At 48.2% G+C, this 22,590-nt stretch overlaps 1 protein-coding gene across 5 annotated transcripts; it reads right to left on the bottom strand.

The window, feature by feature from the left end:
- Positions 1 to 366: 366 nt before the first annotated feature.
- Fbxo17 (F-box protein 17) lies at positions 367 to 21,763 on the bottom strand. 5 transcript variants are annotated; one of them, XR_391074.2, is made up of 8 exons: positions 21,474 to 21,763; positions 13,785 to 13,897; positions 5,640 to 6,099; positions 4,972 to 5,083; positions 3,140 to 3,235; positions 2,309 to 2,444; positions 966 to 1,173; positions 368 to 850 (listed from the first exon to the last, which is right to left on the bottom strand). XR_391074.2 is itself a non-coding variant. In XM_006540169.3 (7 exons), the coding sequence occupies exons 3-7, from the start codon at positions 6,010 to 6,012 to the stop codon at positions 836 to 838; spliced, it is 732 nt and encodes a 243-aa protein (XP_006540232.1). In that variant the 5' UTR covers positions 6,013 to 6,099; positions 13,785 to 13,897; positions 21,474 to 21,763; the 3' UTR covers positions 367 to 835. The 5 variants fall into 5 exon arrangements, 3 of the variants coding, with proteins under 3 accessions (XP_006540232.1, NP_001297616.1, NP_056611.2); XR_391073.4 differs by having other exon boundaries at positions 368 to 847; XM_006540169.3 differs by lacking the exon at positions 966 to 1,173 and having other exon boundaries at positions 367 to 850.
- Between the last annotated feature and the right edge of the window lie 827 nt (positions 21,764 to 22,590).

Here is a 22,590-nt window from a genome sequence, read left to right as displayed (position 1 = left end):
CCAGCTCCCTCTTTGGACTCCTGCACTCATATGCACATACCCATACAGAGACACACACATGCACATACCTACACACAGACACACACATGCACATACCCATACACAGACACACACATGCACATACCCACACACAGACAACACACATGCACATACCCACAAGCAGACATACACATGCACAGACACACACAGACACAAACATGCACATACCCACACGCAGACACACACATGCACATACCCACACACAGACACACACATGCACATACCCACACACAGACACACACATGCACATACCCACACACAGACACACACATGCACATACCCACACACAGACATGTACCCACAGACAAACACAGAATTGAAAAAAAAATTTTTTAAAGATGTATTTATTTATCGTATGTCTTTGAGTATACTGTTGCTATCTTCAGTCACTCCAGAAGAGGGCATCAGATCACATTGTAGATGGTTGTGAGCCACCATGTGGTTGCTGGGAATTGAACTCAGGACTCTGGAAGAGCAGTCAGTGCTCTTAACCGCTGAGCCATCTCTCCAGCCCCGGATTAAGAAAATTTTTAAAGTCACTGTCTTCTTATAAGTAGCTTTCTCCTTTTGTTATGATCCCAAGCTTGGTCTATTGGATATTCTCTCTTTTTTGACAGGGCCTCATGTAGCTCAGGCTGGCCTTGAAGTCAGTATACAGCTGGGGATGACCTTGAACTCCAGATCCTCCTCCGTTTACCTTGATGTGGGGACCAGAAGTGTGTGCTCTCAGGTCTGGCTTGGCCTCCACACATGGAGTAGTCCTCAGGCATAGCAACCTAGAGATGTCTGCATCACATCATGGTAGTCCCTGCTTGAGAGACAGAAGCTATGAACAAGCTGGCAGTCCCTGGTTTGTCACAGCAGGAGGGACACACAGGGTCTCCTTTTTTCCCCAGATACCCATCAGCTGGGGACTGCAAAGTCACCTTTGGTTTTAACACCATCCGGGAGAAGGCAGTGTGTCCTGGAAGTCCCAATCAGACTGGTCGGCTAGGACAGACGGATCCTGACCCGCACACTGGAGTGAGTTACAAGGGCACCGTAGTGTCCCACCCAGGAACGCGTGTCTCTCCCATACTGCTCAAAAGACACATACCGGATGCCCTTGCCAAAGTTAGTGAAGACGTGAGAGACCTATGGGACAGGAGAGGGACAGAGCGAGGCTGGCGGACCCCTCTTCCATCTTAGCAGACTCCCTGAGCACCCAGATGGCACCAGGCCGGACTCTAGGTGCTGGGGGCACAGCAGTGAGGTCAGCAGCGAAAGGAGGGGCTAGGTGCTGACACAGGGCCTGGTGTGCACAAGGGTGGTGGGCATTCTCCAGGAGGTAGGCAGGTAAGTGTGAGAATGAACAAGGAAACGCCTCATGGGGGTGATGTTGGAGGAGAGATCAAAGGCCTGGGAGCCATGTGAGGTTCTGGAGAAAGCCTTGCAGATGATAAACAATGCAAAAACCCTGAGGTAAGAGTGCCTGCAGCAAGCCTTTAATCCCAGCACTCGGGAGGCAGAGGCAGGCCGATCTTTGAGTTTGAGGCCAGCCTGGTCTACGGAGTGAGTTCCAGGATAGCCAGGGCTACACAGAGAAACCCTGTCTCTGTGCCTGCAGCAGCCTGAGGGAAGAGTAGGAGTGGGTTTGGGTATGCAATGAGACCATGTGGGTGGGGCTTTAGGGGACACGATGAGCCAAAATATTGGCACCTCCCTCAACTTTATCTCCATTCATTTGTTATTGGTTAATTGAAAGAGGTTCTATGTAGCCCAGGCTGGCCTCAGACTCACAAAGATACCCCTGCCTCTGCCTCTCCAGTGCTGGAATTAAAAGGCCGGCAGCACCACTTATTAAAACAGGGTTTCAGGTAGCTCAGGCTGGCCTTGAACTCCTGATCCTCCCACCTCAGTCTCCTCAGTGCTGTGATCTGAATGAAGTGTGCACGATCAGGCCTGGCTCCTTCATGCTTTTGGGAAACTTAAGGCCACTCAGGCTTTCTGTGCCTCAGCTTCTCAACTCTAGGATAGTAACTGAAAAGCCGAGTTCATGCATTACAGCACCTCTTTAAGGGTACCTCGAACATAGTAGGTGTTCAATAAACACTGCATGACTGGGCCGTTGCTCTAATAAATGGATTGATTCATCAGTAAACATCTTGGAGCAGAGTCTAGATGTAAGAGCACAGACAGAGCCCATCAATAAAACCGGAAGTCACCAGGGTGACTGCTGTGTGCAGGCACCATGGAGCGGGCCAGGGCTGAGCGGACAGTCAGGACTCACTTGTCGGCAGCTCCTCTCAGTCCACTGAAGGACTGGGTTGGGTGAGGCAGAGAACTTGACCACTTCGTTTTCATATTCATCCAGTAGGCGAACTCGAAGCCGGTAGATGCAGCCGCAGTTCTCACGGGCGCCCCACCTGTAAGGTGGTAGGGCATCTTCAAGTCCCTGCCACCCAGCCAGCTGTCTGGGTTGGCAGAGGGAGGCTGAGGGCTATGCTTTCTTGCACCTGAACTGAGGTCTATCCACTTAGAGCATCTAGGCACTTAAGAGGCTAAGTGCTGGGGCGGAGCTAAATTGTGTGGGAGGAGCCAAGCCTGAAGAAAGAGCCCAGAAGGCTTTGTTAATGGGGGAAGTGGTGTTCTAGGAAGGAGCCACACCTAGGCAGGAACGTGTTGACCTGAAGAAGGAGCCAGAGCCCAAAAGAAAAGAGCAAATGTTTTTCGGAAGGCTTTGGTGCCTCTAGCCAGGGCTTCAGCTCCATCACCCTCTGTGAGTGTCAGTTCTTGGGCCAGTGTTGCCAACTCATCAGAAGCCTTGACAATCCACAAGACTTTAGGGTTGTCTCTGAGTGGACCGATCACATGGAGCCAGTCAGTGGACTTGTGTGCATGATGCCTGCCTGGGGGTTTGGGGGGCGGGGGGGCGAGTCGGGAGGGAAGTATACAGGAAGGAGGTCTCCGCACTCAACAGGGTTCCTCCCCTCCCTAGCTCTGCTACTGTAAGTACCTCCCAAGAAAGGGGAGCCCAACCCAATGGAGCTGATGGCGGCGAGACTGAACTATCCCTGTAGCCCACTCTAGCTACCATCGCTGTGGCTCCAGCTTCACTTACCAGTCAGCTATGCAGATCTCAATCTGGCCACTGTCCAACAGCTCCTGCCATACTCCTTCCTTCACCAGGTCTACAAGCTGCCTCTTGGAGCACCACCTGGGAGGGAGATGCTGGGACTGAGACACAATCCTAAAACAACTGCCGCGGAGCCTCTCCTCATCACCCTGCTTAAAGTAGCTGCTCGGCTTGCTTTTCAGGACAAGAAGGTGTATGGTGCTTGATGCGTCCCTTACACCCACTCCCATTTCTACCCTGCTCGGCCCCGCAGGAGGCTGATCTTCATGCTCGTTTCCATGCTGGAGGGCCCCACACATTAGGCAGCCGAGCAGGGAATTCTAGTGCCTCTTAAGATTCTGGGGGCCCTGCTGGGCGTGGTTGGCGCACGCCTTTAATCCCAGCACTCGGGAGGCAGAGGCAGGCGGATTTCTGAGTTCGAGGCCAGCCTGTTCTACAAAGTGAGTTCCAGGACAGCCAGGGCTATACAGAGAGACCCTGTCTCAAAAACAAAACAAAACAACAACAACAACAAAAAAGCCCAAAACAAACAAACAAAGAAAAGATTCTGGGGGCTCAAAAGATAACAGAAATGCTTGTTAGTGGAAGTGAGCTGTGTCAGTACAAACCTAAGTATGCATGGGGGCTTCATAAATGATAGAGAAAATGGACGTGGTAGCGCAGGCCTGTACTGCCAGTACTTGGGAAGCTGAGGCAGGAGGATCAGAAATTCAAGGCCAGGCTCACCTACACAATCAGAGGTCAACCTGGTCAATATGAGACTCTGTCTTGGGAGAAAAAAAAAATCAGAAAATTTAGAGCCAGATTATCTGGGTTCAAATTCCAACTCTTCCATTTACTTTTTTTTTTTTTTTAAAGATTTATGTATGTATGTATTTATTTAATCTATGTGAGTACACTGTCGCCCTTTTCAGGAACACCAGAAGAGAGCATTGTATCCCATTACAGATGGTTGTAAGCCACCATGTGGTTGCTGAGAATTAAACTTAGGACCTCTGGAAGAGCAGTCTGTGCTCTTAGCCACGGAACCATTTCTCCAGCCCCTACCATTCACACACACACACACACACACACACACACACACACACATTTATATTTATATTTATTTATTTTGAGACAGGATTTCACTATGTGGTTCTGACTGACCTCGAACTCATTATGTAGACCAAGCTGGCCTCAAACTCACAGGGCTCTGCCTGCCTCTGCCGTGGGAATGCTGGGATTAAAGGCTTGTGCCACTACTCCCAGCCACTATATTTTAGATATTAGCCATCCTCTATGCTTTAGTTTCTCATTATAAGTGAAGGAAAGAAAAATGCCCATGTTGATAGGTGTAGCAGATTTAGGGGCATGGCTCACTGCCTATCATTCCTGAAGACCGGGATCTCATCCCGAGAGAGATCCACAGAGACCACCAGCACCAAGCAATGACCACAGTCAGCTGTGATGTGGTAGCACATACCTGGAATCCCAGCATGCTGGAGGTCAGGGGTTAGGGAGGTGGCTCAGTAGGTAAAATGCTTGCCTTGCAATGAAGAGCTGAAGTCCACCCCCAATAGTCACATAAAAAGCCCAGAGTGCCAGCTCCAGGGGACCTAACACCTTCCTCTGGTCTCTTTGGGCGCCTGCACTTACAAGAAAACTCATGTCTGCACATATTCACATAATAAAAAAAAATAATAATTAAAAATATTTGTTAAGTGAAGGAGGGAGGGAAAGAGTGAAATAGGACTAACACCCTCACCCCACCCCCACCCCCGCCTTTGGACCCACCCCCGCCTTTGGACCCACCCCCTAAGCATCAGGGGGCAACTCACTCAAAAGAAGTCACAAAGCAGGTCTGGGAAGGAGCCCCTGGTACCAGCGTCAAATTCTTTTCCACGGCCCAACCATTTCCGCCGTGCTCCACTTCCCAACCTCTGAAGCCCTCTGCAGAATACAACGGAACTGAGTATACAGCATTCGCTCAAGGGGCAGAGGCCTCCCGGTTTGCCCATCAGCTCTGCCCCAGTACGTTTCAATCTGTTGGCTTCTTACTGATCCTGTCTTCCATGTACCTGTATTCCTGGCCCCACTGACCCTGTCACCCAACTTGTTTCTGCTTTCAGCTTTGTCAGACGCTGACTCCTAAGTCCTTCCTTGGTCCCACCTTTCTATCTTCCATCCTTCTGCCTTGCCCTGCCCACCCGCTCAGGTGGCGCACAGAGTGTTTTATGCAATGATGTGTGCCTCCCACCCTTGTCCAATCCGTCACGTTTTAGCCCATTCCTAGGCCATGCCCTCTGAGCTGGCTTTTCTTTCCCTTGCTGCCCCTAAGCCCTGCCCCCTCCCTGCCTAGGTCTCCAGGTTTTAGATCCCGCCTTCTCTCCGCCCTTCATGGGTTGGCAGGGCTCACAGACTGCACTTTCCACTCTCCAAGGGTCAGGCCCCACCCACCAACTAGAAGCCCCGCCTCCGGACGCTAAACCCTGCCCCCGGTACCCACGTTCTCCGCAGGAGTTGTGGATGAGGTTGCGGCCAAACGGCGCTCTCAGGCAGAATCGGGCCAGAGCGCAGAATGGGAACTCGTCGTGGCGGTTGCCGTCGGCGTCGGCGTCGGCGTCGGCGTCGGCGGGACAGCGCTGGGCCAAGGCGTAGAGGGCTCTGCCCTCCGCGCTGCGGTCGCGAGCCAGTTGCAGCAGCCATATACTTGGGCCATCTACCAGGTCGCGCCAGGCCCGGCACACTGGCCGGCAGCGGGTCACTAACGCGCGAGGCGGCACGTGGCTCAGCACCTGCACCAGCAGCTCAGGGGGCAGCTTGGTTAGAGCCAGGCGCCGAGCTTCAGTCATCTGCCGTCGCGAGGGCCGCGCTCCCATGACCTGCCGCTGGCGTCGTCCTCTGGGTGAAGAGGGGTTGGTGTTCAGCTTCCCAAGGTCACGGACCCGGTCAGGAGGTCAGGATACCTGACAGCAGACAAGGATATAGAGCACACCCTTTCCTCTGGGACCAAAGACTCCCTCCAAGTCTAATCTAGTCCCATCAGGGTGTGGTGGAGAGCATGCACTCTGGAGGGAGAGGCAGGAGAATTGCTGTGAATTTAAGTCTAGCCTGTCCCACATAGTGAGACTTTTTAAAAAAAACAACAAAGGTCAATGAGGGAAAACCATTTCTGCCCAGACTTGTGTCACCCACTTGGGCCTTGGAATTCACTATATATCTCATACTTTCTTCCTGAAGGTATCTAGAATCCAAGTCTCTGCTTATGTTCCTTCCAAACCAGTAGTGTCCTTGCTCCTCCGAGCCGCATCCAGACTATTCCGTCTCAACCCTCCACCAGGCCCCCATCTGAAGATCTCAGCTGGAGGGCACTGGAGGGCAGTGAGTCTACTACCCACCATATTCTCACCCAAGGCCCATCATTTCCTTTACTCTGTCATTTTTCTCCAGGGTCTTGGAGACCCACACCCTTTGGTCTCCAATCCTATGTTCCTGCACCCTTCCTGCTGCCTCTCACTCTTTCTGTACCTAGCTTCATCTCCATGGCTGACCATTTAAAGTCTTGCATACCTAGTGTTGTTTGAATTCCAACTCTGAGTTCCCCTATGCCTATACCCATAAGAACAATACAGTCTTACTTGGCAGCCTCACATCTCTGTGAAGCAAGCCTCTAAAGTGGAAATTTCTGGTTTCGTTGGAGATTCAGTTGTGTCCTGTGATGCTTTTTTTGGAAACTGTCTTATGAGAGGATGTTTTTGCTGAAGCAGACATGGGAAGATGTTTTGCTGAGGACAGACACCTGGTGTTTTTCTAGAAGCTGCCTAGAAACAGGGCCCGTGATGTTTTGCTAGAGCAGACACTTGAGAGAACATGTGATGTTTGGAAAGGGTGTAAGTATGACCCCACAGACAGTGACAAGGCTGTGTGGCATTGGTTCGCCTTGCCACTCTTTGCTCATCATTTGTCATGACTTCATAGAGAGAAATGAGCCAAAGAATTTCTGGTGGTGTTCTGGCAGCTTCTTGCCATTTCCTTGTTACTGGGGCCAGATTGGCAGAGCCTGGTGGTTTCTTCTGGATCAGATTGCCATTGCTGATTCATGAATAGTGTTTGCAAGTGGGTTGAGCTACTTTGAGCTGAACTACTGATATCCTGACAACAAAGATTGGATTCACTCCAAAGAACTCTTTCTAACCAGGTCCGCATCCTCCTTTGCCCAATTACCCTTTCTTTTCCACTGCCTCTGGTGGGTGGTGGGCTAGAAGATTAGTAAAGTGGGTTTTGAAAAATATAAGCCTACAAGCCCCACGTCCACCACTCTCTCCAGTGCTACCTGGGAATCGGATTCTCATATTTACTCTTTCCTCACCCCCACCCCCAACTTTATGTGTCTTCCTCCTTCCTTCCCTTTCTCCCTTCCTCTTCCCTGTGATGTCTAGGCTGTTGTCCTTAACTCCAGGTCCCCTTTGCCTCCCAAGTATTAGCCATTAACATACCATTTTTGTAAGGCTCCTCCATCTTGGTTAAACAATGACAATTCCCCAAACCAAAGTAATATGATCCCTAGAACAATTTTGGTTTTTTTGTTTGTTTGTTTGTTTGTTTTGTGATTTCTGTTTTGTTTTGTTTTTGTGACAGGGTCTCACTATATAGCCCTAGCTGGCCTGGAACATCCTATGTAGAACAGATTGGCTTTGAACTCACAGAGATCCACCTGCCTCTGCCTTGGGATTCAAGGTGTGAACCATCATGCCCGGCTATTTTTATAGATTCTTGACTTTCCTATTGGCATCTTACTCCATCCCTAATGACTGGCCACGAGTTAATTTTTTGGATCACTTGATTATTTTGAACTGACTACTCACTGGTTAGCCCTAGCAATGGTCAACTGCAGGCCAAGAGAGAAATCTTTCAGTTCTCTTTCCTGTATTCTAACCTTTCAGCTACTCCAGCCTGTAAGTGGACTTGGAGCTTCGTGGTTTCTTGAATGAGGCTGCCTTCCACTGGCTTGCTCGCTCTTTCTTTCTCTCTCTCTCTCTCTCTCTCTTTCTTTCTTTCCTTCTTTCTTTCTTTCTTTCTTTCCTTCTTTCTTTCTTTCCTTTTTTTTAAAAAATAAGAATTATTTATTATTTTATGTATGTGAGTACACTGTCACTCTCTTCAGACACCCCAGAAGAGGGCATCGGATCCCATTACTGATGGTTGTGAGCCACCATGTGGTTGCTGGGAATTGAACTCAGGACCTCTAGAAGAGCAGTCAGTGCCCTTAACCACTGAGCCATCTCTCCAGCTCCCTGTTGGCCTTTTCTTGAATGTAGCCTTCCTTTACACAAATGCTGGAAATACAGACATGGCCATGCCAGGTTCTCTCTTACTCTTACACTATTTCATGTCTTGCTACTCCTCTTTCCTCCTATCTCTCCACACCCCCAACTCCCACAGTGCTGAGAGTGCAATTCTGGGCCTTGAGTGTGCTAGCCAGTTATTCTATCATTGAGCTGCACCTCAGACCTGCACTGGTGAACTTAGGTAGTGGTTCGACAATTGAGCCTGGCCACACCAGGCTCCTTTTGCCTCTTTAGAGTAAAATTTGCCCCTCATCCCACTTAGCCATGTACAGCAGTGCATGTATCCATGATTCCAGAACATTCTAAGTTCTAGATCAGCCTACTGAAAGTCTCTAAAATCAAGATCCAAGAACAAAAAGTCCATAAACACCTACACCTGTGCTTTCTGCCCTCAGTAGTATCTCTTGAATCTGTTTCCTTCCTTCCTTCCTTCCTTCCTTCCTTCCTTCCTTCCTTCCTTCCTTCCTTCCTTCCCTCCCTCCCTCCCTCCCTCCCTCCCTCCCTTCCTCCCTCCCTCTCTTCCTTTTTTCTTTCCTTCCTTCCTTCCCCTCACCCCCAAGACAGGATTTCATGTAGCCCAGGATACTCTCAAACTTGCTATGTAGCCAAGGCTGACCTTGAACTCCATCAGCCTTCACCTCCCACGTGCCGGTATTATAGGTATGTATCACCATGCCCAGATGGTGAACCTTTTCTAAGCACGCTGTAACGTCAAGGTCCTCAATGACTGCAGTGATGCAAGGTGAGTGTTCTCTGCTGTAGCCATCAGCAGCGTTTCGCTGTCGTCACCTAGGTTCTAGGAACCTTCTCATTCTAGGCTTCTACCGGGGTTCCTCACTGGAGGCTGCTCTGATGGCCTGTCAGAGATGACCTTTGAACCTTAGTCCTCATCAGCTGTCACCTGCACCACCACCATCTCCTGGCTCTGTGCTTCCTTCCTCGTAAGCACTCAGGTAGGGGAAACACTTGGGTCAGGTGCTGTCCTGTGCAGCTCAGAACCCTCCACAACTCCCCGTTCTCAAGCTAATGGCAGACTCCTCTCTGAGGGCCGTAAGGTTTCACACTATCTGCCCACTGTCTCTCTGTTCTCCTCTCACTCAGGTATTCACTTAAAGGTGGCCACGTCTCTGAGCCTTTCCCTGGCTGCCTCCTTTATAATTGTGAGGCCTCACCACCAAACTACTCCCCCCCTTTTTTAAACTTTTCTCTAAAAAAAATTTCTTTTTCTTGCCAAGTGTGGTGGCCTAGACCTTTAATCTCAGTGCTCCTGAGGTAGAGGTAGACAGATCTCTGTGAGCTTGCACCATCCTACTTTACACAGTGGGGTCCAGACCAGCTAGGGACTCAAGAAGAAAAGGAGGAGGAAGAGGACAGACAGACAAATGGGGCTGAACCAATGGACCAGGGGACAATAGCACTCACTTCTCTAGTAGAGGACTGATTCAATTTCCCAGCACCTACATTGTGGGTCACAACTGCTCTAACTCCAGTTTCAGGGGATCTGACACCCTCTCCTAGCTTCTGAGGGCACCATGCATACGCGTGTTACACAGAAAAAGAAGAGGGGTAGGGGGCCTGCAAGACTGAGCCAAGCAAAGCTTGAATCCTGTCTGCTGCATGTAGGAACTCCAGGTCTCTCTGTGGGGATGCCCATGGTACATCGCTCCCACAATCTGGAGGCTAAATGTCAATCACTGGCTGAGACCAGTTTGGGTGGGGGAAATCAGATACTGTCTGCTTGTCACTCAGCTACTGGTAAGAGAGTCTGAGCTGCATGTTTGTTGGCTGGTTATTTTTGGTTGGCATGGTAACTGGGGATGCTGCTAACATTCCATCTGCAAAAACCTATGACTGTACATTCCAAAAAGGACTATGATGATGGTACTTGCTCTCTGACACGTAACTCCATCAGTCTGCGAGTCACAAGGCCTCAGTCACTGGAGAAGTGGCACTGCCAAGGGATTTTCCAGGTGGCAGTCTAAAAATGCCTCTGACTCCCTGTAGAGTCACGATCCCTCTTGGGAGTCCTAGATCGTTGCTAGGTAGTTAACAACTGGCTAGGTGGGGGTCGGAGGGTGGGAAGACTAATGTTTATAGCCTTGGTTGTTGCCTGGGGTATGAATCACACAATTACACTGCCCAGCTGAGGCCCCAGGGCTGTGAAGTTGGAAAGAGATACGCGCAGTTTATCCACTTGAGCTGGTGCAAGCTGGCCCCAGCACATCCCGGCCGGTGCCAGCTGCTGACATTTCAGCTGGCCACTTGAGGGTGCTGTGCTGAAGACAGCAGGGATTGGCCAGCTGGTTTAGCATTCCCAACACGGGGACCAACATAAAAGCCATCATCCTGTGACCCAGACTCCTCTTCCATTTTGTAGCAATGACATATGAGACCCCTGAGTGTGGGCCAGTTGGCTGAGTTCAGTTAGTTCCCAGAGCATTAAAACAACATCATTATTTATGCAACCATCTATCTTTGTCCTCCCACTCCAAATCCAAGGTGTTTTTGTTTGTTTGTTTGTTTTTTACCTTTTTAAAGGGGTGTGCATGCATGGGTGCAGGCATGTTTGAGAGAGAGAGAGAGAGAGAGAGAGAGAGACTATGTATTCCTGGCTGCCCTGGAACTTGCTAAATAAACAATGCTGTTAATTCACAGAGATCCACCTGCTTCTGCCTTGGGAGGGCTGGGATTAAAAAGTGCTTGGCTTTTTAAAAGTTTTTCTTTTCTTTTCTTTCCTTTTTTTTTTTTTTGGTTTTTCGAGACAGGGTTTCTCTGTATAGCCCTGGCTGTCCTGGAACTCACCCGGCTTTTTCTTTCTTTTTTTTTTTTTTTATAATTACATCAATTTCAATTCTCTTCTTTCGACATGTGGATCACGGGGGATCGAACTCAGGTCGTCACGTGTGTCACCAGGCACCTTTACCCACTGAGCCTTGTCAGCCCTCAAGTATTCTAGAATCCGATGGTAGTTTTTGTTTTTGTTGATGTTGTTATACAGGGTCTCACTCTAGTGCAAGTCGGATTAGAATATGCCCTAGCCTTAAGCTTTCTAGGATCACGGCACTGAACTGCTGTAGAACAGGTCAATGAACCATTTATTGAACTAATATTAGGCCTTTAAAAAAAGGCCTTGAAGTCTTTTTTTCCTCTGATGGCTACCACGATGCTACAGGTTTCCAGTAGGGGGCGCTGGAGGAGCGTGGCAGGCGGCTGGGCTTCTCTGCGGCATGCGCCTGCAGGCTCTGACGCATCTATGGCATCACCAGGATTCTCCAGCGCCTGGCTCCTGCCACGTGTGGCTGGCACTACCATCTCGCTCCAGACACTTTTCTGTATGCGTTTTTGTGTGGCCTCCGACTGGATATGCACTTCCGGTAAAGCCAATTCCAGCCTGGGGCTGCTGTCTTTTTAATTGTTCTTCCTTTTGATTTCTTTTTTTCTGTTCCTTTAAATGTTTACCTTTAACACTTGTTTATATAGTGCGTGTTGTGTGCATGTAGATGCACTTATGCTAAAGCATGTGTGTGCAATCAGAGGAAAGTTTGCAGGTGGTAGTTCGTCCCTTCTACCCAGTAGTTTCTGAGGATGAACTCAGGTTGTCCAGCTTGCTGGCAAGTGCCTTCCCCGTGAGCTATCTCAGTGGCTCTTCTTGGTGTTTTTGAAGTAGGTTCTAGGCAGCCAAGGCTGGCCTTGAACTTCTTATCCTTCTGTCTTTATCTCCCAAGTGACGGGATTAAGGCTGTATGGCACCTCATTCAACTCATTTTTCACTCCCTCCATAATTTCCTGTTCCCCTCCTCCCTTTCCTCCCTCCTTTCCTTCCTTCCATTTCTTAGTAATGGTCTCCCTATGTTGCTCAGGCTGGCCTTGAACTACCGGGCTTAAATTACCCTCTTGACTCAGTTTCCCAGGTAGCAAAGAATACAGACATGTGCTTAGGCACACACACACACATATAATATAAGATGATGTTTTAAAAATAATTATTTTATGTGAATAAATGTCTTGCCTGCACGGATGTAATGAGTGCACCACATTTGTGTCTGGTGCCTGAGACACAAGTCATCCGAGGGCATTGGGTTTCCTAGAAAAGACATTAATCATGATTGTGACCATGTCAGTCCTAAACAGGAGCAGAAGGTGCTATTAATTACTGAGACATCTTTCCAGTTCCCAAAATGATGTTTTAAGTGTGTGTGTGTGTATGTGTGTGCATGTGTGTGTGTGTGTGTGTGTATGTGTGTGCATGTGTGTGTGTGTGTGCGCACATATAGAGATAAGTGGACAGCTTGCAGGCGCTGGTTCTCTCCTGCAACACGGGCTCTGGGGATGAAACTCAGGCTTGGTGGCAAGTATCTTTACTGGCTGAAATGTAATAAGAGTTTTGGTTTCTTTGAAAACACAGAAGCACTATGGGAATATGGTTTCCTTTCACTCCCAGGTGTAGCCTATGGCGCTGCTTCAGACTGTCTTTAGCAGCTGGCTACAATTTGCCTCGTGCTCTCGCAGGGGTGTGATTTTTGCCATCAGCAGATAGTTTTTGTGACTGTATGACATTTGGAATTCTGGGGAGTTATCAGAGGGCATATGAAAGCCGAGAGCAGGGGTGGGTTGTTTGCTGTTGTCTGCTGTTGCTTGTTGTTGGTTACTGTTTGTTAAGTAGTTGTAAGGGAAGAAGAAAACAAGAAGAAACAAGATATCCTGACAGTGAAGATCAAATTTGCCCCAAGGAACTCAATGCCCCTAATCAGCAGGAAGTAGTCTAACTATAAGTGCCCCCTTTCCTTTCTTTCCCTTTTCCCTCTCCTATTGAAAGTTAGGGGGTTGAAAGGTAGAGAAGAGTGGAAGAAAGAACTCACAAAGTAGCTAAAGACAGGCTACACTGAAACACCTTGCCAGCCTGTTTGTTTTCTTTGTTTTGTATTGGTTTTCCTGAGACAGTCTTACTATTGTTGGTCTTACAGCCTGGGCCTAAGTGCAGAGATCACAGGTCTGTGCCCTTGATCTCAAGAGATCGGCCTGTCTCTCTCTACCTCCCAACCACTGAGTCGCTCCTGTTACTCTTCATAGCTCTGAGACATCAACAATCATGGTTCCAATGACTACGTGATTCCAGGCTCCTGATTGGTCTCTGGTTGACACATACCACTCAGTCCCTGAATCTGGCTTCTTCCTTCCAAACAAACAGCTAACAGCAGATCATCCACATAGTTGGATGGAGCCATCAGCTCCACTCCCCTTTTCTTGCTGAGTCATATGTCAGTGACCAGATGAACCACAATCTGTTTGTTTTATCCACTCACCTTGATGGGCACTTGAGCTGCTCCCCACTTGGAGCTGTTATGAATGAAGCTGCTATGATTGTTCATGTATGAAGGTCTATGTAGGCACAGGTTGCATTCTCTTGAGTAAATACCTAGGAATGGAATTATTGGGTCATAAAGTAAGTATGTATTTCACTGTACAACAAAACAGTCAAGAGGGTTGGAAATATGACTCAGTGGCTTGGAAAGATGACTCAGTGGCTGCTCTTCCAGAGGATCTGGGTTCAATTCCCAGCACCCACTTGGTAATTCACAACCACCTGTAACTTCATTTCCAGGGTATCTGATGCCCTCTTCTGGCCTATACGGGTACTGTAATCATGTGGCACACATACATACATGCAAGTTAAACACCCATACACATTTAAAATTAATTAAACTTAAATAAACCTTAGTTAAAAAAAAATCCATTGTGTTGGCCAGCCAGTGATGGTCTGGGGCATGGCTCAGAGGTAGAGTGTTGGCCCAGCCTGCCCATGACTATGGAGTCATACAGGGCCCCATAAGGAAATAAAGAGAAATTAAAGCTTTTAGTATAAAGGGAAGCTTAAGATGGCTGTAAGTTTATGTATATGGGCCACAAAATGAAGGGGAGGAGAGATAAGGGAATTTAATCAGTTAACAGCTGCAGGCAAAACCAATAGAAAATCATTCTGTGTTCAAAACAAAACAAAACAAACAAGCAAACAAAAAACATTTGCTGTGCATGAGTGTGCATGCTGTAGTGTGTAGGTGTGGAAGTTGCATGACAACTGGGGGAGTCTGATGCCTCCTTCCGGCACACAGGGTCTTTACCTGCTGAGCCCCCCACCCCCTGCTTCCATTCTGCATTTTTTCCAGACAGGGTTTCTCTGTATAACAGCCCTGGCTATCCTAAATTCGATTTGTAGACTAGGCTGGCCTAGAACTCATTTGCCTCTGCCTCCCCAGTGCTGGGGTTAAAGGCGTGAGGCACCAAGCCTGGAGTATTCTGCATTCTTTAATGTTTTCATATCCCTGGCTGGCCTAGAGCTTCTGCATACAGTAGGAACTTGGAATTTAAGGTACATGTTAGTAGACAGTACTCTCTACAATGGATAATTCAAACTCTGGGCACTGTAGCATGTTGCTTAGAGTTCCCCCAACCCAGTAACAACCTAGGACTTCTTAGGATGGTATCCCAACCCTAAACTTTCCATTCACCATTGTCTGCCTGTTTAGAGCCAGAGAAGATTCCAGAAGGCTTTTGTGCGCATGCTTGCACTAGCCTTGTAGCTGGTAGTTATGAAATTCATACCGGGACCAGTCCTGCCCTGGCTAACAACCACAACAACTCAACAAGCACATATATTACACACAGCCCTCCACCTTAGAAGTTTCTATGTGTTTTGTACTTTGCTGTGCTGGCGATCCAGCCCAGGACCTTGCACCTGCTGGGACATCTAGACCAGGGAACTCTGGCCACACCCTCAGCCTCCCAAGAATTCTGACTGAACAGAAAAATCTAAGAAAATCAAAACTATGACTGCAGGTTTTTGTTTGTTTGTTTCATAAACTACAAGAGAAAGGAATAAAGCTAGTTTTGGCTCCTGAAGAAACAAAGCCAAAATAAAACATGGAGTCCTCTGTCTTGGCAGTATTAGGCATTCTCACAGGGGCCATTACTGGACAAAGATTACCTTTTCTACAAATGGTGCTGGGATGATTGGAAATTATTTTTTAAAAGGTTTATGTATTTATTTTATGTATATAAGTACACTGTAGCTGTCTTCAGACACACCAGAAGAGGGCATCAGATCTCATTATGGATGGCTGTGAGCCACCGCATGGTTGCTGGAATTTGAACTCAGTACCTTTGGAAGAGCAGTCAGTGCTCTTAACCACTGAGCCATCTCTCCAGCCTGAAATAACTTTATTTTATTTGTTTGTTTGTTTGTTTGTTTGTTTTTCAAGACAGGGTATCTCTGTGTAGCCTTGGCTGTCCTGGAACTCACTCTGTAGACCAGGCTGGCCTCTACCTATAGAGATCTGCCTGCCTCTGTCTCTGCCTCCTGAGTGCTGGGATTAAAGGCATACGCCACCACCATCTGACTGGAAATGACATTAATTTTTTTTAAGATTTATTTATTTATTATATGTGAGTACACTGTAGCTGTCTTCAGACACTCCGGAAGAGGGTGTTAGATCTTGTTACGGATGGTTGTGAGCCACCATGTGGTTGCTGGGATTTGAACTCAGGACCTTCGGAAGAGTAGTCGGTGCTCTTAACCGCTGAGCCATCTCACCAGCCCATGACATTAATTTTTTTAATTTAATTATTTTATGTGTATGAATGACCCTGCATGTATATCTGTGCCCCATAAGTATGCAGTACCGTGGAGGCCTGAAGAGGGCGACGTAACCCCAAGACCAATGCTCTAACTGATTGGCTACTTCTCCAACCCCAAGGAACCTATAGAAGGTTTAAGGAAGTGTGGGTGGGCTTTAAGGTTTTGTAGGTTTTTTTTTTCTCTCTTCCTGTTCTCTCTGCTTCTTGTGTGGATGAAGTATGACCAGCCCTGACACCGCCACGGCACATCTCTCCCTCTGGCACCTTGGGCTAAAATGAACCCTTTCTTCCTTCAGTTGCTTATCATAATTGAAAAGTAACTAATACACTCCCACAATGAGTAAATAAATACATGCAAACCCCCCCAGCCCTTTTTTTTTTTTTTTTTTTTTTTTTTTTTTTGGTTTTTTGAGACAGGGTTTCTCTGTGTAGCCCTGGCTGTCCTGGAACTCACTCTGTAGACCAGGCTGGCCTCGAACTCAGAAATCCGCCTGCCTCTGCCTCCTGAGTGCTGGGATTAAAGGCGTGCGCCACCACGCCCGGCTCCCCCCAACCCTTTTAAAAGGATGAATCAGAGCTGGATGTGGAAGCTCACTCTCACCTTCAATCCCAACACTCTAGAGCAGTGGCTCTCAGCCTTCCTAATGCTGCCACCCTTCATGCTGTGCCCTCCCAACCAGAGAATTATTTCATTGCTACTTCATAACTATAATTTTGCTTCTGTTATGAGTCATAATATAAATATGTGATATGTGACTCCCAAGGGGGTCTCAACCTATGGGTACAGAACCTCTGATCTAGCGGTAAAGGCAGGAAGATCATACATTCAAGGCCATCTTTGGTTACAGAGTTAGAGGCCATCCAGTCTCATAATAAATAAATACACTTTAAAAATAAAAAAATGTCTGGACTCCTAAAGTGTCTGGCTCCAGGCGGTGTGTTGGGGTCTGTGGTGTCTAATAATTGCTAACATAACAGCTGTGGGGAAAGCAAATGCACTCGGACCCCTGAGGAATGGCTCACTGCAGTTGTCCAGGCCTTACCAGGATTATGCTGAGTGCCAGAATATGGGCTCCATATGGCAGCCTTGATGCAGGGCAGGAGGAATGTGGGTGGAGACCTGTGTGGGAAACAGCTGACACAGAGGGCCTGTCTTACAGCCCCACTGGGCTTCTGGCTGAATTCAAAAAAGACAGAGACTAGGTTCAGTTTTATATATAATATATATATATCATATATATATATATCATATATGTATGTATGTGTGTGTGTATATACATACATACATACATACATACATATATATCTGGGTTACTAAGTGATCAAGTGAGACTAGACTATGGGGGACAAAAGATACATAAGAAGAAGGGAAGGAAGGAAGTGAGAAGAGGGCTGGGCTGCAGGGTTGGTGGAGCACCTGCCCAGCAGTCACAAAGCTCTGGGAGTGATCTCCAGCACTGCATAAACCAGGCATGAAAGAGCACACCTGTGACCCCAGCACTTAGAGCTACGAGGGTCAGAAGTTCAAAGACATCCTTGGCTACAAAGCAAATGTGAGGCCTGGACTGCCTAAAACTAAGTCTTTTTTTTTTTTTTTTTCTTTTTCTTTTTCTTTTGGTTTTTGGAGACAGGGTTTCTCTGTATAGTCCTGGCTGTCCTGGAACTCACTCTGTAGACCAGGCTGGCCTTGAACTCAGAAATTCTCCTGCCTCTGCCTCCCAAGTGCTGGGATTAAAGGTGTGTGCCACCACATCCGGCCCCTAAAACCAAGTCTTAAATAACAAAACACAAGAGTGGGTGCCAGGGTTGGAGCCCAAGAGAGAGTTTGTCTCCCAGGCCCTAGGTAACCTGCAATATGGCCAAATAGGAAGGAAGGGAGGGAGGGAGGGAGGGAGGGAGGGAGCGAGGGAGCGAGGGAGCGAGGGAGCGAGGAAGAGAGAGAGGGAGGGAGGGAGGGAGAAAGATAGATATTAGAGAGGACCCAAGAACTGTTACCAGTCTTCAGAGCTGAAGAGGCTGCCATAGTTAAGAAAACATCTTTACTAGGAGAATGGAAGAGCCGTCTCACACACACACACACACACATACACACACACACACACACCCTCACGCACTGCAGCACTGTGTCCAGAGAACACAGTGAGTGTCCCTTACTAGATGTGCTGACTGGACTGCACATCACTTTGCTCTAGGTTTCTGGGACATGTTTGGAAATTCTCATGGAACAGATGCTGTTTTCCACCAAGGGAAACTGAGGTTTGGAAGGGCAGAAGATATGCTCAACTCCCTCCAGCAAGTAACCTGTAAAGCAAGGGCAGAGCACAGACTCATGGGAAACTCCTAGATTGAATGGGTGATATTCTGGGGGTGTGGGTGGGTGTGAGACAGGGTTTCTCTGCATAGCCCTGGCTGTCCTGGAACTCAGTGTGTAGATCAGGCTGGTTTCGAACTCTCAGAGACCTGCCTGCCTCTTCTTTTCCAGGGCTGGAATTAAAGGTGTGTACCACCAAGCCAGGCTCTATTTTCATTTTGAGACAAGAGCTTACTGTGTACTGAGACTGACCTTGAACTCATGACCCTCCTGCCCTAACCTCCAGAGTGCTAGGGTCACAGGCGTTCACCTCCATACCTGGTCTCAGATATGATGAGTTTTGATAGGGGATTTAAAAAAAAAAAAACAAAAAAAAAACAAAGCAACATGTGTTTGGCAGGCTTTGTAAGGGGCCAACACAGAATCAGAATTGAGGGCAAAAGCTGACCAGCTAAAATCCAGTTGCATCTGGTTTCCTTCTGCAGGAAATAGAGAGGACTATCTTTATCGCCGACTCAGGTGGCTCTCTTTCAGGGATTTGTGATTAACTGGCTTCCCCGATTGCCTATGTCTGGCACCAGTGCCTGCTTCTGGTTTGAGCAGAGGTCTCCCACTATGCCAGTCATTAGCTAGATGAGGAATCTGGTGCACACTCCTCCAGAGTCTGGACCCCTGGACCCATTCCATACTGGTTCATTTCTATCACCACACCCTCAGCCCATCCCCCACAACCCCTCCCCTGCTTTCCTGCCGCAAGGTTTCTCTGTGTAGCCCTGGCTGTCCTGGAATTTACTCTGTAGACAAGGCTGCCTCTGCTGACATTAAAGGCATACACTACCATGCCGGGCTAATTTCAGCACTTAGGAGGCGAAGGCAGGAGGATTTCAGTATATCTGAGGCCACTGTAAGGATACATAGTAAGGTGTATGGGATAACTTTTTTTTTTTTTTTTTTTGAAACTGTATCTCCAAAAAAAAAAAAAAAAAGCAAAACCCATAACACATAAAGAAGATTTTCTAATTAGCTACCCAGAAAGTACAAAGCAGAATAAGGTAAAAACTATATACCAATGCTCGAATATTAGCCATGCCTGTATGTCGAGTATGTGTGTTGGTGAGTGCGGCGGCTGGAAGTCCAGCTTAAGCACCCTTCCCATGCTCTCCAGCTGTTTTCTGTTGGAGCGCATGGACCTGGCTAACCTGGATAGTGAGTAAGCTCCAGAGACAACCCCCCCATCCCCTCTTCCTGGGTTTATCTGCGTGCTCATCTTGCTTTGGCTTTTTTTGTGGGTGCTGGGGATCTGAACTCAGGTCCCTGTGTTTGCCAGGTAAATGCTTTATGGATTTGGCCATCTCCCCACGTGTACAAATTACATATTTTGAAAAGTAAACCCATTGCTATTTTAACTGATTGCATAGAAGGTGGGTGCTCCTTTAAGGAACCCTTTGTCTTCATATAAATTCTGTCCCTCTGACTGGTCTATTTGCTGGTATTCTCTTAGGACATTTAGATAATTTGTCTTCGTTAGATTTTCTATAGCTGTGAAAAAAACACCAATAGCACCTTTGGGAGGAAAGGGTTTATTTTAGTGCATAGCCTGTAGTTCATTATCCAGAAATCAGGGCAGGGATCTGGAGGCAGGAGCTGATGCAGAGGCCATGGAGGATGGCTGCTTACTGGTTTGCTTCTCAGGGCTTGCTCAAACTGCTTCCTTATAGAACCCAGGACCACCAGCCCAGGGGCAAAACCACCCAAAAGAAAGGACTGGGCTCTCTCACATCAATCACTAATTAAGAAAATGTACTACTGGCCAAACTGATGGGGGCATCTGTTCAGTTGTGGGACCCTCTTCCCAAGTGATGTTAGCTTGTGTCAATTTGACATAAAACTAGTCAGCACACGGTCATTGTTTAAAATCAGATTTGCGCAGAGGCAGGCTCTGAGTTCGAGGCCAGCCTGGTCTACAGAACGAGTTCCAGGACCGCCAGGGCTACTGGCGAAAAACAGAACAAAACAAAACAAAACAAACCACTAAAATCAGATTTGTGTTATTTATACTTCCAAGACAGGGAGTGGAATAAACTGAAGAAATGAACTCAGAAGAACAAACGTTACACGGAAAGGAATAAACACAGCTGAAATGCATCAATGTAGCTAAGTCAGGAAACAGCCTGAGACCCTGAAGCACGCATTCTGCAAAGGGGCTGCCAGCCAGAGTGATCCAGCCGCGGCCCAGGGCCTACATGTTGGTCTGGGCTGGCTATTTCTTTTCCCCCTTTTCGGTTGGCTATTTGGGACATGGGTAGAGCTGCGAGAGGGGGTGCTGGGAGAACCTTTTCTTCTTTTTTTTTTTTAAATTTGATTTTAAATAAAAAGTAAGATGTTATTGTTGCGCAAGTGTTTGATGTGTATGCGTGTTAGTGTGTGGGTCAGAGGACAACACGTGGGTCTCCATTCTCGCCTTTAACTCTGAGTCTTGAGAATCACCAGGAGGCTTGGCGGCAGGCACTTTTTCCTGCCACCATCGACCCGGTAGACCTAGTTCCATAAAAACAAAGTATGTATGAAACGTGGGAAATGAAGCCCACTACTTTGTATGCTATCTTAAATGTTAGTAAAAAATAGTAGGGTGTGGCTGCGCACGGGTTTAGTCCCAGTACTGAAGAGGAAGAGGCAGGGGGATCTCTGAGTACAAGGCCAGGCTGGGCTACATAGCAAGGCCAGTCAGAGGTACAAAAGAAAAGAAAAAGAAAAACCACACACACACACACACACACACACACACACACACACACGGAATGTAAAGTCTTCTCAGTGGGACTTGTAGCTTTGCAACTTGCACGTGTACAGCTAGCTCAGTGTAAGAGTGCACTGCATAAGGGAAGAGTCTGGGAAACGATGTACAGACTCCTGGAGACTGCGTCCCTGGGGTGGGGTGGGTTGGGGGCGGGGAGGGGCACACAGAGCCAGTGGAGAGACTCCTCCATTCTCCAGACTGCTCCAGCCGCTGGTTTGGACACGACCCTCGAGTCCCATCCCAGGTCCGTACCTGTCCGGGAGCTCACCGGGCGGCCTGCTCTGAGTTGGCGGGGAAGATCCAATCCCTACCCGGCGCTGGAGGCAGTCGAAGAGTAACCCGAGGTCCGGGAAGTCAGCCCCGTGATCTGGGGTCCTAGTGGACCGTCTTCTTCTATGCTCAGGATCCCGGGGCCACCGGGCAACGTTGCAGCCTGAGTGAGCCCGGCCCAGGGCCGCCGAGCTAGGCCGCCTGTCCCTGAAACGTGGCTGCCAATCCCCTGGTGGACACCCCGGGCACCTCCCCTGCCCCCTTCCCTGAGACCCGCCCCGCCCCACTCTTCCGCCCCAGGCAGCTTTTCCTAACACCGTCGTCAGGGTAAATTCTTTGGTCCCTAGCGAAAGGCTCAGCTGTGGCTCTGACCGCAGATTTGAAACCAGAGAATGAAAGCAGAGACAGGATCGGTTCTTGGAAGCAGAATCCGTCTTTAGCAGAACCGTTCAACACGCGGGCTCCGCAGCAATCGCTACTCAGCTGTTCAGCTTAAGCGAACCCTTCCCCTCCAGGAAGATCAGCGACGCCCCCCCCCCATGACTCCTTAAATTTATTTATTTACTTATATATTCACTACCACCACCACCCATCTCCCACCCACTATGTAGCTATCCAGGAACACTATGTAGATCAGGCTGGCCTGAAACTCACAAAGATCCCCCTGCCTCTGCCTCTTGAGTGATAGGCTCCAAGGCAGATAACAGTACTTCTCAGCTATTGTTATTATTTTAGATGTATTATTTATTTTCATTTTGTGTGTGTACTGGGTGGTTTTGTGTGTTAACTTGACACAACTAAGAGTCATCGGGGAGGAAGGGGCCTCCGTTAAGAAAATGTCTCCATGAGATCCAGCTGTAGGGCATTTTCTCAATTAGTGATTGATTGGGGGGGGGGAGCAACCCATTATGAGCGGTGCTGTCCCTGGACTGGTAGTCCTGGGTTGTATAAGAAAGCAGGCTGAGCAAGCCATAAGGAGCAACCTTCCACTGCTTCTGCATCATCTCCTGCCTCCAGGTCCCTGTTCTGTCTGGGTTCCTGTCCTGACTTCTTTCAATAATGAACAGCAATGTGGAAGTATGAGCCAAATAAGCTCTTT

Source organism: Mus musculus, chromosome 7, assembly GCF_000001635.26.
Source record: "Mus musculus strain C57BL/6J chromosome 7, GRCm38.p6 C57BL/6J".
Lineage (NCBI taxonomy): Eukaryota > Metazoa > Chordata > Mammalia > Rodentia > Muridae > Mus > Mus musculus.
The sequence above is the reverse complement of the archived record's forward strand: the minus strand, read 5'-3'. Positions and strand labels throughout refer to the sequence as shown.